This window comes from Grampus griseus (assembly GCF_964374135.1).
Source record: "Grampus griseus genome assembly, chromosome: 9".
In the NCBI taxonomy this organism is placed as follows: Eukaryota; Metazoa; Chordata; class Mammalia; order Artiodactyla; family Delphinidae; genus Grampus; species Grampus griseus.
In genome coordinates this window covers 13,522,814-13,536,446 of record NC_139003.1, presented here as the reverse complement: position 1 = coordinate 13,536,446, position 13,633 = coordinate 13,522,814, and the positions used below count along the sequence as shown (strand labels likewise).

Genomic DNA, 13,633 nt, shown 5'->3' with positions numbered 1-13,633 from the left:
AACCCCTCACAAATGGATTTCCCCTAAAGCAAGCATCCAAAATTACCTATCAACTCTTACATAATTAGAAAACCATTTTCCTAGTTTCTGCCTTAAAAATAAAACAACCATCATCATCATTTGCGGTGGCTTCAATAAAGATTAATTATAAATAAAATGTATTCAGAAGAAATAATCAAAATAGTTGAGTCACAGGGTTATGAAAAACGTGCCCTTAACACCAAAGAGCCTGGCTGAAGTCATCTATAGACCACTAAAGAGAGCCACTGAAGGCCACTGAGTCAGACATGGACGATTCTTCAGTCACACTGACTGGTCGGGCTCTCACACGAGTGACCGAAGTTCCTCAAAGAGGTCTCCTACCATCTTTACTGCTCAAGGAGGCATAGAGCATTCCCTGAATACACACATCCTTTGTTCGCAAGCTCCTGGTTTTAACAATTAAAGGACTTTATGTTAGAGCAAGGTTTTTCAATCACAGCAGTATTGATATTTTGGGCCCCCCAAATTCTCTATTGTGGGGGGCTGTCCCGTGCACTGCAGGATGTTTAGCAGCATCCCTGGTCCCAACCCACTAGATCCAAGTAGCACCCCTTCCCCCAGCGTGACAACTAAAAATGTCTCCAGACATTGCCAAATATGGGCAAGACAACCCTCGAGAACCACTGTATTAGAGCTATCATAAGGTACTGCAGAAGGACTAGCTGGTCCAGCTCATGATTAGCCCAGGCCAATCACTGCATTAAGCACTTGACATGCAATAAATAGCTCCTTCAAAAGGAAAACAAGGACAAGAACAACAAGAGAAGAGTTTCAGTGGTCCACTTACCTGAAGAAGGTGAGCAGGAACACCACCACATGATGATGGCTGAACTGGGAGAGCAGAGCTCCTCTTTGAAAAATATTTGGCCAGGCCATGTTCCTCCTGACCTTCCTTCTCACCTTGACCTTAAAGTCTGGATAGTGAATGGTTTACATCATTTCTTCTTTCTGGAAAAACAAAACACATTATTAACATTACTCATAATAGGCATATTATCCAAAAACAGAATTATTTAGACTTACAACCAGTCACTGTATAATCAGGCCTAGAAAAAAAAAATTACGTGGATTAGTTGACACCAAAAAACTAGATTGATAATTATGTTTTATAGCTATTAACTAGTCCTTTAAAAAGAAATCCTTGGGGCTTCCCTGGTGGCGCAGTGGTTAAGAATCCGCCTGCCTATGCAGGGGACATGGGTTCGAGCCCTGGTCGCGGAAGATCTCACATGCCGCAGAGCAACTAAGCCCGCGCTCCACAACTACTGAGCCAGCGCTCCAGAGCCCGCAAGCCACAACTACTGAAGCCCGCACACCTAGAGCCGGTGCTCCGCAACAAGAGAAGCCACCGCAATGAGAAGCCCGCGCACCGCAACGAAGAGTAGCCCCAGCTCGCCACAACTAGAGAAAGCCTGCGCGCAGCAACAAAGACCCAACACAGCCAATAAGTAAATAAATAAATTTATTATTTAAAAAAACAAGAAATCCTTTATGAAAGATTACCTCCTAACAGAACGAACTCTCATACAAACTGATAAGAAAATCACTAATTCTGACTGGAAAATGAGCAACGGAAATGAACAGACAACTCAGAAGAAATGAAATGGCTATTAAACTTATCAAATAAGAGTTCCAATCTCATTAGAACATAAGAAATGCTAATTATGGTAACAAAAAAAGTTTGCATAGTTAAAAAAGACTGTGCTCAATGCAGCTCAAGGTCTAATGATCCTGAACTCTCATACACTTGCTGATGGAAGCGAAAAGTAACACAATTTTATAGGAAGACGATCCGGCCATGTGCATTGAGAGCCTTTGACACAAAAATTCAATTTCCAGGGATTTATTCCTAAAGAAATACAAGATGCATTCAGCTCTATACACAAGGGTAGTTTTCACAAAAAGTCGGAAGAGCTCTCTTATATGAAGAAATGAACTTTGTGCCAGTCATAAAGGAACAGGGGAAAGAGACAGGGCCACACCTCTGCCATCTCCTTCCACTTCCTCTCACCTCTCCTCTGTCCTCTCCGAAAGCCACATCCACACTCTGACACCAAGACTAATGAAGCATAAAGTAAGCACCTACACTTAATGTCTCCAGCTATGAGTCTGCAGAAACAACCTAAACATGCAATAAGAGGGGAATAATTAAACAAATTATGGTATATCCAAATGGCTGAATATTTTATCATTTGACATGATGATTAAGACTTTATAATAACATGAGTAAATGGCAAGTGAAACGTGTAGGATATGACTTATAATCAACTGAACTCTAGATTTACATAATATTTACAAGTAAACAGGGAATATATAGTTCTCTCTAGGCAGCAGGATTATGGGTAATTATACTTTTCTATATATTTTCCTAAAAATTCTACAATAAACATGTATATTACTTTTAAATCAGGAGGGAAAACATCCACAGCATTGTAAAAGTCCTATAGTTTATCTGCATATTAGGAAAAAATAAAATTAAATTAACAGGGGCTTCGCTGGTGGTGCAGTGGTTAAGAATCCGCCTGCTAATGCAAGGGACATGGGTTCAAGCCCTGGGAAGATCCCACATGCTGCAGAGCAACTAAGCCCGTGCACCACAACTACTGAGCCCGTGCTGTAGAGCCCGCGTGCCACAACTACTGAGCTCATGTGCCACCACTACTGAAGCCTGGACGCCTAGAGCCCGTGCTCCGCAAAAAGAGAAGCCACCACAATGAGAAGCCCATGCACCACAACGAAATGTAGCTCCCGCTCGCCGCAACTAGAGAAAGCCTGCGTGCAGCAACGACGACCCGACGCAGCCAAAAACAAATAAATTAAAAACAAAAACAGGGCTTCCCTGGTGGTGCAGTGGTTGAGAATCCCTCTGCCGATGCAGGGGACACAGGTTCGTGCCCCGGTCTGGGAAGATGCCGCGGAGCGGCTGGGCCCGTGAGCCATGGCCGTTGAGCCTGCGCGTCCGGAGCCTGTGCTCCGCAACGGGAGAGGCCACAACAGTGAGAGGCCCGTGTACCGCAAAAAAAAAAAAAAAAAAAAAAGCTTTAAAAAAAATTAAATTAACAAAATACCTTGTATGATAAACATACTACAATAATAGTCAAGGTAGGAGACAAACTCAAAAGCTTCCAGCACTAAAATTAGTGAATCACAGGACTTTGCCCAAGGCTGTGTTCCCTGTAACTGCTATTTATACTCCTGTTCTCTATTACAATTTATACTACTGATTGGTAGATGAACCCAAAACCTTAAATGCTGAGAGACCCAGCTGAAAGGCCATCCTTTTTGTTTGTTTGTTTGTTTGTTTTTGCAGTACACATGCCTCTCACTGTTGTGGCCTCTCCCGTTGCGGAGCACAGGCTCCGGACGCGCAGGCTCAGTGGCCATGGCTCACGAGCCTAGCCGCTCCGCGGCATGTGGGATCTTCCCGGACCGGGGCACGAACCCGTGTCCCCTGCATCGGCAGGCGGACTCTCAACCACTGCGCCACCAGGGAAGCCCTGAAAGGCCATTCTTGAAACTTTTGGATAAAAGATACAAAGTCGAGATGGTTAAAGTTATATAAACATTATAGCTGATTCACTTACTGGCTGTGAGCCCTTGGACACATCAATCTGTCTGAAGCACAGACTGTCATGTGTAAAATGGCCTATCTCTTCTGGGACCAAAATAAACAATGCATGTAAGGTATTAAGATAATTATTTTAGCCACTGATCTGCCCAGGGTTAATCCCATATCAGGAGAATATAGTTAATTTCACATAATCATTCTCCTTGAAAAATGTTAAAACAAAATTATGAGCCAAGTAAGACAACAAATTTCCACTCACAAAATGTAAATAAACTTTCTGTCTGTAATTCCAGGAAGTTACAAACCTGAGAGCTACTAGTGTTACTGCTAAATTTACCTCTATCCCCCAAATTAAGCATGACACCCAAGTGAAACAACTCAAAGTTTTAACCATTCTTTATAAATCATAGCTCTTTGACCTGAACACACTCACAACTCAAAACACTGTACTGAATACTTCAGAAAAGGTTGTGGGTTATGAAATTCTATAATTAATTAGGTAAGAGAATAATTCCAAAAATGTATGCTCCAACAGATTGGAATTACTTGCTTCGGCAATAATGGTTGTGGATTTCAGGCCTGTACAGTTACATTAATGGTGCTAAGTGACTACCAAGCTGTTTGAGACCATCTGGATTTAGTTTCTAAATAAACCACCTTTTCCTTAGCTACAGTGACAGGGAAGAAAATGCTTAATAAGTTCAATGGGAAAAGAGTTTAAACATTCATCTGATGTTGGCAGAATGCCATTTAAAATGAATACTATTATAACATCTGGTCCTATATAATTATAATCATTAATAACAATACCTTGCATTTATATGTCCTACATCACAGAAGTGATTTCTGATCATCTGTGAGCTCTGGAGCCCTGCAGAAGCACAGAGTTTTTGCCAAGTCCAACTCTATTAAGCACATCCTACTTTTAGACCATTTTCTTTCCGGCTCTGAATACAGACTGAACAAATGTCTAACATTTTTCAAGCTTACGTAAATGCTGTTATAATTAATAAAGCCAAAATTCATTTTAAGTGTTTCTGAATAGAAGCTTGTCATTTAGTATTTTCTTAATCCATGGATACTAAATATACAACTGTCATGTGAGAACAAGAATGATCTTAAAAAAAAAAAAAACTTATAAAAAGTAAGATCCCTGCCATCAAAAAGGATGCAGAACCATTGAGCCTTATTCTACTTTTCAAGGCTAGTTCATGATCATTAACTCATCTGACTTGTAAGAAGCTTTCTGAGATCCTATAGGATCACCCACACAATATACTTTCCAGGATGGAACACTCCATATTGTGTGATGGAGGCTAAATAAAAAGATGGCTTCACATGTGACACGCCCAGGCAGAGGGCAATCTCCCCCTTATAAACACTGCCTTGGAATATAAAACATTCCCCAAATTTCACTTTCCATACATATTTAGAGTCCATTCCAACTCAAAATAGTAAGATTTAAAGCTGTCTTGTAGGGACTTCCCTGGTGGCGCAGTGGTTAAGAATCCGCCTGCCAATGCAGGAGACACGGGTTCAATCCCTGGTCCAGGAAGATCCCACATGCTGTGAAGCAACTAAGCCCATGCGCCACAACTATGGAGCCTGCGCTCCAGAGCCCGCGAGCCACAACTACTGAAGCCTAGGCGCCTAGAGCCCATGCTCCGCAACAAGAGAAGCCACCGCAATGAGAAGCCCACGCACCGCAACAAAGAGTAGCCCCGGCTCGCCGCAACTAGAGAAAGCCCATGCACAGCAACGAAGACCCAACGCAGCCCAAAATTAATTAATTATTTAAAAATAATAAATAAATAAAGTTGTCTCGTATTAGGAACACATTGGGGGAAACAGACTGCGGAGTGGAAAGGGGAGAGACTGGCAGAAAGGAGATCACCTGCCACCTCCATCTCATCGGACCCATCCTCACCCGACCCCCACTGGAAGGAAATGCTCTCTGGAAATGGAGAGAAGTAGTTAATCTACTTCTCCATACTATGACCCTGTTCTGCGAGTTCTTGCCTTTCCTACCCTGGCGGACTCCTGCCTGCCCCCAGATAACACTGCTTCCTCTGGGGTCTCTCAGCGAGAAGCAATCTTCCTTTTCACAACCACTCTTCCTCCTTGCGAGACTCCAGCTTCTCCGAAGCTCCTGGGCCTCGCTGCCCACTGCCCTTCACAGCCGTTGTCTCCTGGTCACCTGCTGTCCCCCCTCTGCTCTGTCTCATGTCAACACCCAGATGGGTAACCTAGCAGACCCTTGTCCTCTTCCCACCAATCTTTTCCTCTATCCCACAAGCAAAACCCACTCCGTGGTCAAAACCCAGCCCGTGTCATCTACTAAGCAGTAAGTGCATCACCTCCCAAACTGTATTTCAAACATCTTGCTTTGTCTCCTTCCAGAAAACTGCTTACTTCATACTCCCCACTCCAAAGTCATTTTACCTCAGCAAGCTCCCAATTAGGTCACCTCCCCATTTTTTCCCTTCATCCATGACCCTCCTCCTGTCCTCATTCCCTTCTTTCCCAACTTAGAATCTGCACTATCTCCCTTATGGGCCTTTTTTTCCTCGCTTGCCTCTGGCCTCCTCCCCTGGGCCCAAGTGGTTGAGTTTTGCCAGAGAAAAATCAAAGGAGCGGGCTGGTTTCACTTTTCAGATTCAAAACCACAAACCTCAGAGGGCATGCAGCTCTGCCCAGCAAGTCCACACTTGCCTAAGGACCTGCTTTCTCAACATCTGAGATAACCACTTACACTTCTCTCTCTAACCTTCCAAGATCTCTGTCCCCTTTATCTGGTACCACGGCTTTCTGCCTATGATTCCCAGAGCGCCAGCTCTAACTCAGACCCTCCAGGGCTCCCAGCGGCACAGCCAACCAACCACTTGAGAGCCCTCCTTGGAACTAAAAGACAATTTCACAATTCTTCACTTCCTCCCTCCACACCCATTCGTCCCCAGCACTGCCCTCACAAGATGGTACCACCAAGGCAACTAACACTTAGTCCTCATTTCTCCTTTCCTCTCAGCTTCCACATCCAACCCATTACTAAATCCAGTCCTTTTCACCCCAAAATTCAGCCCAAATCCATCCTCTTCTCTCCATCCCCACAGCCACTACCAAGGTCAACCACCCACATCTTCTACCAAGCCTAGTGCAACAGCCTCCGGCAGGGTTTCACTATTTTACATCTAGCACACACACCAGCCCCCTGCTGCCCATCACTCTTCACACATCAGCCAGAAACATATCTTAAAACATAAATCAGCTGTCATTCTTCTGCTTAAAATGCCTTCTTCACTGTTTCCCAAGACTCATATAAAACCACAAGAGTTTTGCCATGGCCTCCAAAACCTGTATGCAGTAGATGCTATACACATACGGTAGAAAGTTCAAAGGGTATATACACGGTGACACCTCCCTCCCTGTTCTCACGTCACTCGGGGCTCCTACCATTGCTTCTGCATTCTTGCAGAATGGTAGAAAGTTCAAAGGGTATATACACGGTGACACCTCCCTCCCTGTTCTCATGTCACCAGGGGCTCCTACCATTGCTTCTGCATTCCTGCAGAATCTGCACCTGTGCGTGCATTCCAGGCGTAGCCCCACACTCACACATACACAAATGCACACACTATCCTGCACTATTTTTTCTCTTCACTTATCAGAGGGTGGAGGTCCACCCCATCTGCACCTACAGAGCTGCCGCAGTCCAGTCTCCTGCGGGACATCTGGGTGGGTCCCAGTCCTTTGCCGCTGTACACAGCGTGGGGCTAGCCGTTTCCTTCTCCTCTGTGCCCCCCTTGCTCCGCCCCCCACCAGCATCACTCCTCCACATGGCTACCATCTCCCTAGCACCCAATCCCTTTCTTGCCCCTGAACACACCAAGCCCTTCCTTGCTTTGGGACTTCGCATTTGCTCTTCTGTTGTCTGACATGCTTTCCTCCTGGTTCTTTGCAAACGGCTTGCTCTTGCCTTTCCCTGGCTCAGCCTCAAGTGTCATCCGCTAGAGTGGCTGCCTGGATCGTCCTATCTAAAATGGGCTCCCTCCGTTACTACCTCTCCCATCTCCATCTGCTTTTTCCCTTCACAGCATTTCTCCCAATCTCATTATCTGCTTTAATTGTTCACATGTTTATTGTTCATCTGTAAGTTCCACATCTGTCTTAACACCACAGCTACAACCCCAGGGCCTAGCAGAGCATTTAGAATGATCAGTAAAGATTTTCTGAATGAATGAATGCTTTGACTGATGGCCGACACTGAATGCTTTCAAAGTGCCAGGCCCTGTGCTAGGTACTTACCATGTGCCATTGCATTTAGTTCTCACCATATCTTACAGATAAAAAAATGGATTTTACAAAGTAATATCTCTTAGGAGGTGAAAGGAGCATTCAAACCCAGACCTGACCCTAGACCCTACGTTATACTGTGTAAGAGGGAAGGTTAAAAGGTTAAAATATCCCAAGTTGGGTAAAACACAGTAATTAAAAATATCACACATTAAACATGGAAGTATAGATGCAGGATGGAAAAAAAGCACCTTATTAGTAACTGTGGTTCTCGCACACACTTAAATAAGAAGGGCAAATTACTTCACTCCCTAGACTTCAGTTTTTATGTTTGCAAAGTAAAATGATTATGTATACTCAGTATAGAGGTAGGGGGAAAAGTACTAAATGGATAGTTGAGCTCACCTATTGTGACAGTTGTGCATTCTGTAATTTACACAAGTATCTTTTTTATCCCACATGACCTCATTTGAGGTCGTTTCCCTGTATCATGTAAATCCTTTTATTCGAAACTCAAGTCTTCCTGTAATTTGTCTCTCTTCTTAAATTGTTCCTTACCACAGATGTAAAATACCTAGCACTTTTCTGTAAAATTCTCTCAGGGTTCCCCAAACCACGTTCTTCCTACCTATTTTGAACATATTCCAAAGACAACAGTTTTCAAGATAAAAATCTTTCCCTCTCCTAGACAAAGGACTTATACTCAAGTTAATGGTCATTGCTCTGACATCTCCTTACCACTGGTGAACAAGACAAATCAGAACCTGAGACAATGACTAATACACTGGATCCTGACAGCTAGTGAGCAACAAGACAGTGCACCGACTTTGAGCTTATGAAAGTATCATTTCAGGGTTATTTTCTGATGCAGAGACCAGATATCAAAGATTAATAGAAGATTGTCATCTGAAGCCACAACATGGCCCACACAAAGGCATGAAAGTTCCAGTTGGAATTCAAGACCCTCCACTTAACTTCTTTGAGTCTCAATTTCCTCACTGAAGATTAAATGAGACAATTTATCTAAGTACAGCACCTGGGGCTTCCCTCGTGACGCAGTGGTTAAGAATCCGCCTGCCAATGCAGGGGACATGGGTTCGAGCCCTAATCCGGGAAGATCGCAGATGCCGCGGAGCAACTAAGCCCGTGCGCCACAACTACTGGGCCTGTGCTCTAGAGTCCGTGCTCTGCAACCAGAGAAGCCAAGGCAATGAGAGCCCGCGCACCGCAACGAAGAGTAGCTCCCGCTCGCCGCAACTAGAGAAAAGCCCGCACGCATCAATGAAGACACAACGCAGACAAAAATAATTCTTTAAAAAAGACCCAACGCAGCCAAAAATAAATTAATTTAGTAAGTAAGTACAGTGCCTGGCATACAGCAAACATTCAACAAATGGGAAAAAAAAGAATTCAACCATCAAAACGCTGAAGAAAGAAGGTGGCCATTAAAAATCATATTTTGCTCACCCCAGGAACTCCCTACAATCCTTTCAGTAAGTTATCAGGAGACCGCCTAGTTTCTGGAAACACCAAAAACCCTGTGGACACGTTCCCATAATCCCGTGAGACGTGAGAATAAACAGACCACATTGTGCACACAAGAATACTGAGTTAACGACGAAAAAGCGATCAGATAAATTCCTGACCGAGACCGTGGTAGTTACCAAAAGGCAAAGCCCAGTTATTCCACTAAGACCCTTCTCCCTCTGTGGCCTCACTACATCCTCTCCAAAAGCCTGCCCGCCCTACCTGTGAGGTACCCTTCCACCTGGTCTAGACGACAAACCCTTTTCTTGCACAGGCGCCCCCGCCACCGCGCTGGCGTGGGGCCCGGCCGCCGGCTCTCCCCGGAGGCCCTCCCGACCCTCCCGCTCCCCTCCGCTACGGTACTCGCCGGCCCGCTACGGTACTCCGCCGGTCCCGGAGCACCTGGGCGCCGAGGAGCCAGGCACAGCGTGGACGGAACGAGGGGTGGCCGGCCTTGCCCGCGGCGCCACACCCACCGGCCGCCACCTTCTGCCTCTCCGCCCCGTCCCCTCGTCGCCTGGAAGCTCCTCGGACCTGCCCTCGCCTGCGGCGCCCCTCACCCCCGCCCCAAGCCGGGTTCCGGCCGTTCTCGGCTCGGGCCCGGCGCGTCGCCACTCGCGCACCCGAGTCCGCAGTAGCAGTCGCACTCCGGCCGGCCGATAGCTCCTCTCGCTCCGCCACGCCCGCAAGCTTGCCGCTCCCACTGCCACCTCACCGGCGCCGCCGCCGCGGTCAGGGTTTCCGGGCATTCACGTGACCCGTCGGTACCCGAGGCATGCTGGGAGTTGTAGTCCGACCGCGCGGCTTTACCTGAGGGCCATCGGGCAGGGAGGGGAGGGAGAGGGGGAGGGGAGGGGACTGGAAGAGAGGGAGGAGAGGGAGGGGAGGGGAGGGACAAGGGAGGGACAGGGGAGGGGAGGAGGAGGGGGAGTGTCGGCTTCCAGACGGCGCCAGAGGCCTGGGTGGACCCGGCAGCTCCGAGGGGGAAGTGGGGGTCGGAGGGACGGACACCAGCCAGGACTGTTAGGAAAGAAGCAGTGCGGGAGAGAAAAGATATAATCTGGGAAAAAATTATGTATATATAAATCATCTTTTTTTAAAAAAAACCTTTATTCTGCATTTTGTTTTGAGAGAAAGAAATGCGCTGCTAGGTGTGCTACTGACCTGCCATGAGGGCATAAGCTTTAAATTTTTGTTGAATTAAATACAGTTGCCCATAAGGACAGGGTTATTAGTCTGTCGGTATAATTCACTGTTGTACATCCCACCCCCATCACCCAAACAAATAAATGAGTGTTAAGATCCTGGCAACCTCAAGCAAAAACTGAAGGCCTCCAATAAAGATGTAAAACAAAAAAAAACTGAAGGCCTTACAACACACGACTCTGAACAAGGGTCTTTTGCCCTCCGGGCTCTCTTTCAACTGCTAGGGGGAAAATAAATAAATAAATAAGTCTTTCAACCCAGAAAACCTGTCCACAAAGATAGCAGATTAGAAAACAGTTTTATTATTGAATACGCTTTGAATCAGACTGTGACGCACATCACAGGCAACGCGCTAAGAGGTAACAAAGGAAGAAAGGAATCTCCCCCTTACATTGCCAGGCAGACACTACCCATTCCAGGCAAGTTCTCAGATAATCACTACTCCTCAAGTGAGAGGACTCGACTGGACCTTATGTCACAAATATTTCTCCTAACTTTATCATGGTCACTGGGGAGACCACCGGAGTTGGCTTATCCAGAGAACTTCTCACACCTTTAGGACAGGAGATGGTTTTGCAAATTGGAGCAAAGCCCCCACGGAAGTTAGCCTCCCATCCTGCCACAGGAACTGGGAGTTAGGGGCAATAGCTCCCTGGATGTTTGAATTTCAAAAGATGGCTCCCAGGTCCTGGAGGAAACATTCCAGAGTTGTGAGACCGGCAGAGGTTATTTAGCCATTCTAAAGATATACATATATTCGAAAAGGACAGAAATTTTGAAAGAAAAAGGAGGGAGGGGGGTCCTCTTCCCTTATTTTCAACAAGGAGAATTAAGTCTCTTATTTTTAATTTGTATTTGCCTTTACACAATGCAGGGGTAGTTTTGTTTCCAGTCATCAGAGGGTGTGGCTGGGGAAATGTGATATTATGGGGAGCAACCATAAATCAACCAGACCAGGCGTTTCACACTTATTGTAAAAAACAAATTGTGGACAATTATTCAACTTTAAAAGAATGAAATTATGACACATGCTACAACATGGATGAACCCTGAAAACATTAAACTAAGTGAGATAAGCCAGGCACAAAAGGACACTTACTGTATGATTCCACTTGTATGAGGTATGTAGGGTAATCAAATTTATTGAGACAGAAAGTAGAATAATGGCTACCAAGGGCTGGGGGGGAGGGGAAATGGGAGTTATTGTTTAACAGGATATAGAGTTTCAGTTGGAGATGATGAAAAAGTTCTGGAGGCTGCACAACAATGTGAATATATTTAAGACCACTGGATGATACACTTAAAAATGGTTAAAATGGTAAACTATATATATTGTGAGATATATGTGTGTATATGCACGTATGTATGTGTGTGTGTATAAGTATATGACCTGCATCACCACCAGCCAGGTCAAGAATGCCTTCTTCCCCATAACCCACGTTCTGCTCTTTGCACTTATAGTCAGCATTGGTGGAGAGGGTCGGGGTAGGGAAAAGCAGCATCTCTCCTTGACGTCCATAACCATTAGGGCATTTTACCATTCGAATTATACTTGCTCTCTAAGTGCGAAGTCTGAGTCAGCTGGGGTTTTTTGGTTTGGGGTTTTTTTTTTTCTTTATCAGTAATCATTACCGGAAGAAGAGAACATTTTGACACCTAACCTCACGGACACATCTCACGGGTTTTATTTCCTGCCCCTGCCCATACATTTGTCATGGATCTTGACCTACATTTCATTTTGAAGCCTCATATGCATGACTGTGGCTTTCAGAGCACAGTCTGCAGGGCCTTCCCTGGTAGTCCAGTGGTTAGGACTCCACGCTTCCATTGCTGGGGGCACGGGTTCAATTCCTCATCAGGGAACTAAGATCCCGCATGCTGAATGTGAACTAGGATCCCACATGCTGCATGGCATGGGCAAAAAAATAAATAAAATAAAAATTTTTTAAAAACACAATAAAGCACGGTATGCAGCAGCAGTATTTGGCAGTGTCTTTTGTCTTCTTGCTCTACCTGCCAACATTGGATTTATCCTCCCCAAAAGAGAGGTTCCTGAAAGTGATGTGTAAATGGAATTTGGGGTAAGATAAATCATCATTTACAGGTTTTCTGGAGAAATGTTCTTGAGTAGTGAATAAATTGTCCTCTATTTCAGTGCTAGGCCTCAATCCACAGTAAGAAATACATCTTACATCACCCCCAGCACACACGTGCCTGTTCACAACTGATCCAAACAGCTCGTGCAACAATACCCTTACTCCATGGAATGCATTCTGAATTGGTTTCCTAATCTTTTCTGTAAAAACGCTGGTTACAACCCCCTAAATTTGACTTCATGACTCATTAACGGGTCTCGGCCCACAGTTTGAAAACACTACACCAGTTTAATATTTTATCGATCGGGATGTTTCTGTTTTGCATGTTGTGCCTATAGCTTAACTGCCTGCTCAGCACATTCCACAGAGTGGAGCTGATCTGGTCCCCATGCTAGAAGCAGTGACTCTTCCAGACTCTGTGGGGAAAAAATAAAAAGGAAAATTCACCTCAGCTCCATGCTTCTCCTGCCAGCATCAGGGACTGACGAACTCCAGGTCTTCCTAGAAATTAACCTTGGTTCTGGGGTACACTTTGTGGGGGGAAGGAAACATTTTTTTTCAGCTCCTTCTTCTCCTGCAAATTCAAAGTTGTTTTCGTTTTTTAATCTTCTCTTTGGATCACCTCCTTTCTCTCAGTGGCTCCTCAGAAAAGGTTATTCAAGTCCACAAAACAGTTAAATGACTCAAAACCCAGATCTGTATCCTCCTTTAAGTTGCTGCCCTTCAACTAGCCACTCCCACCCCAGCCAAACAGGGGACACCAGGAAAAATTGGGGGTAAGGGCCGCCTAAGAGAATGTGAGCTGAAAGAAATAACAGGGAGGCTCAGTAGGTGTTGGCTGAGGTAGCAGGCTAGTCCTTTTCATTTTGGGTTTGCTGGATAACATGGGATGCTAAGAAGCCGG

At 45.3% G+C, this 13,633-nt stretch overlaps 1 protein-coding gene across 1 annotated transcript in view; it reads right to left on the bottom strand.

Annotated features, from left to right (window-relative positions):
* SLC37A3 (solute carrier family 37 member 3) overlaps window positions 1-10,143 on the bottom strand; it is a 45,013-nt gene extending 34,870 nt beyond the window's left edge. Inside the window, exons 1-2 of the mRNA XM_082661433.1 lie at window positions 10,051-10,143; window positions 830-990 (exon numbers count right to left, since the gene is read on the bottom strand). Coding sequence (XP_082517559.1) covers window positions 830-918 — 89 coding nt within the window. The 5' untranslated portion in view covers window positions 919-990; window positions 10,051-10,143. The remainder of the gene's footprint in view (window positions 1-829; window positions 991-10,050) is intronic.
* Between the last annotated feature and the right edge of the window lie 3,490 nt (window positions 10,144-13,633).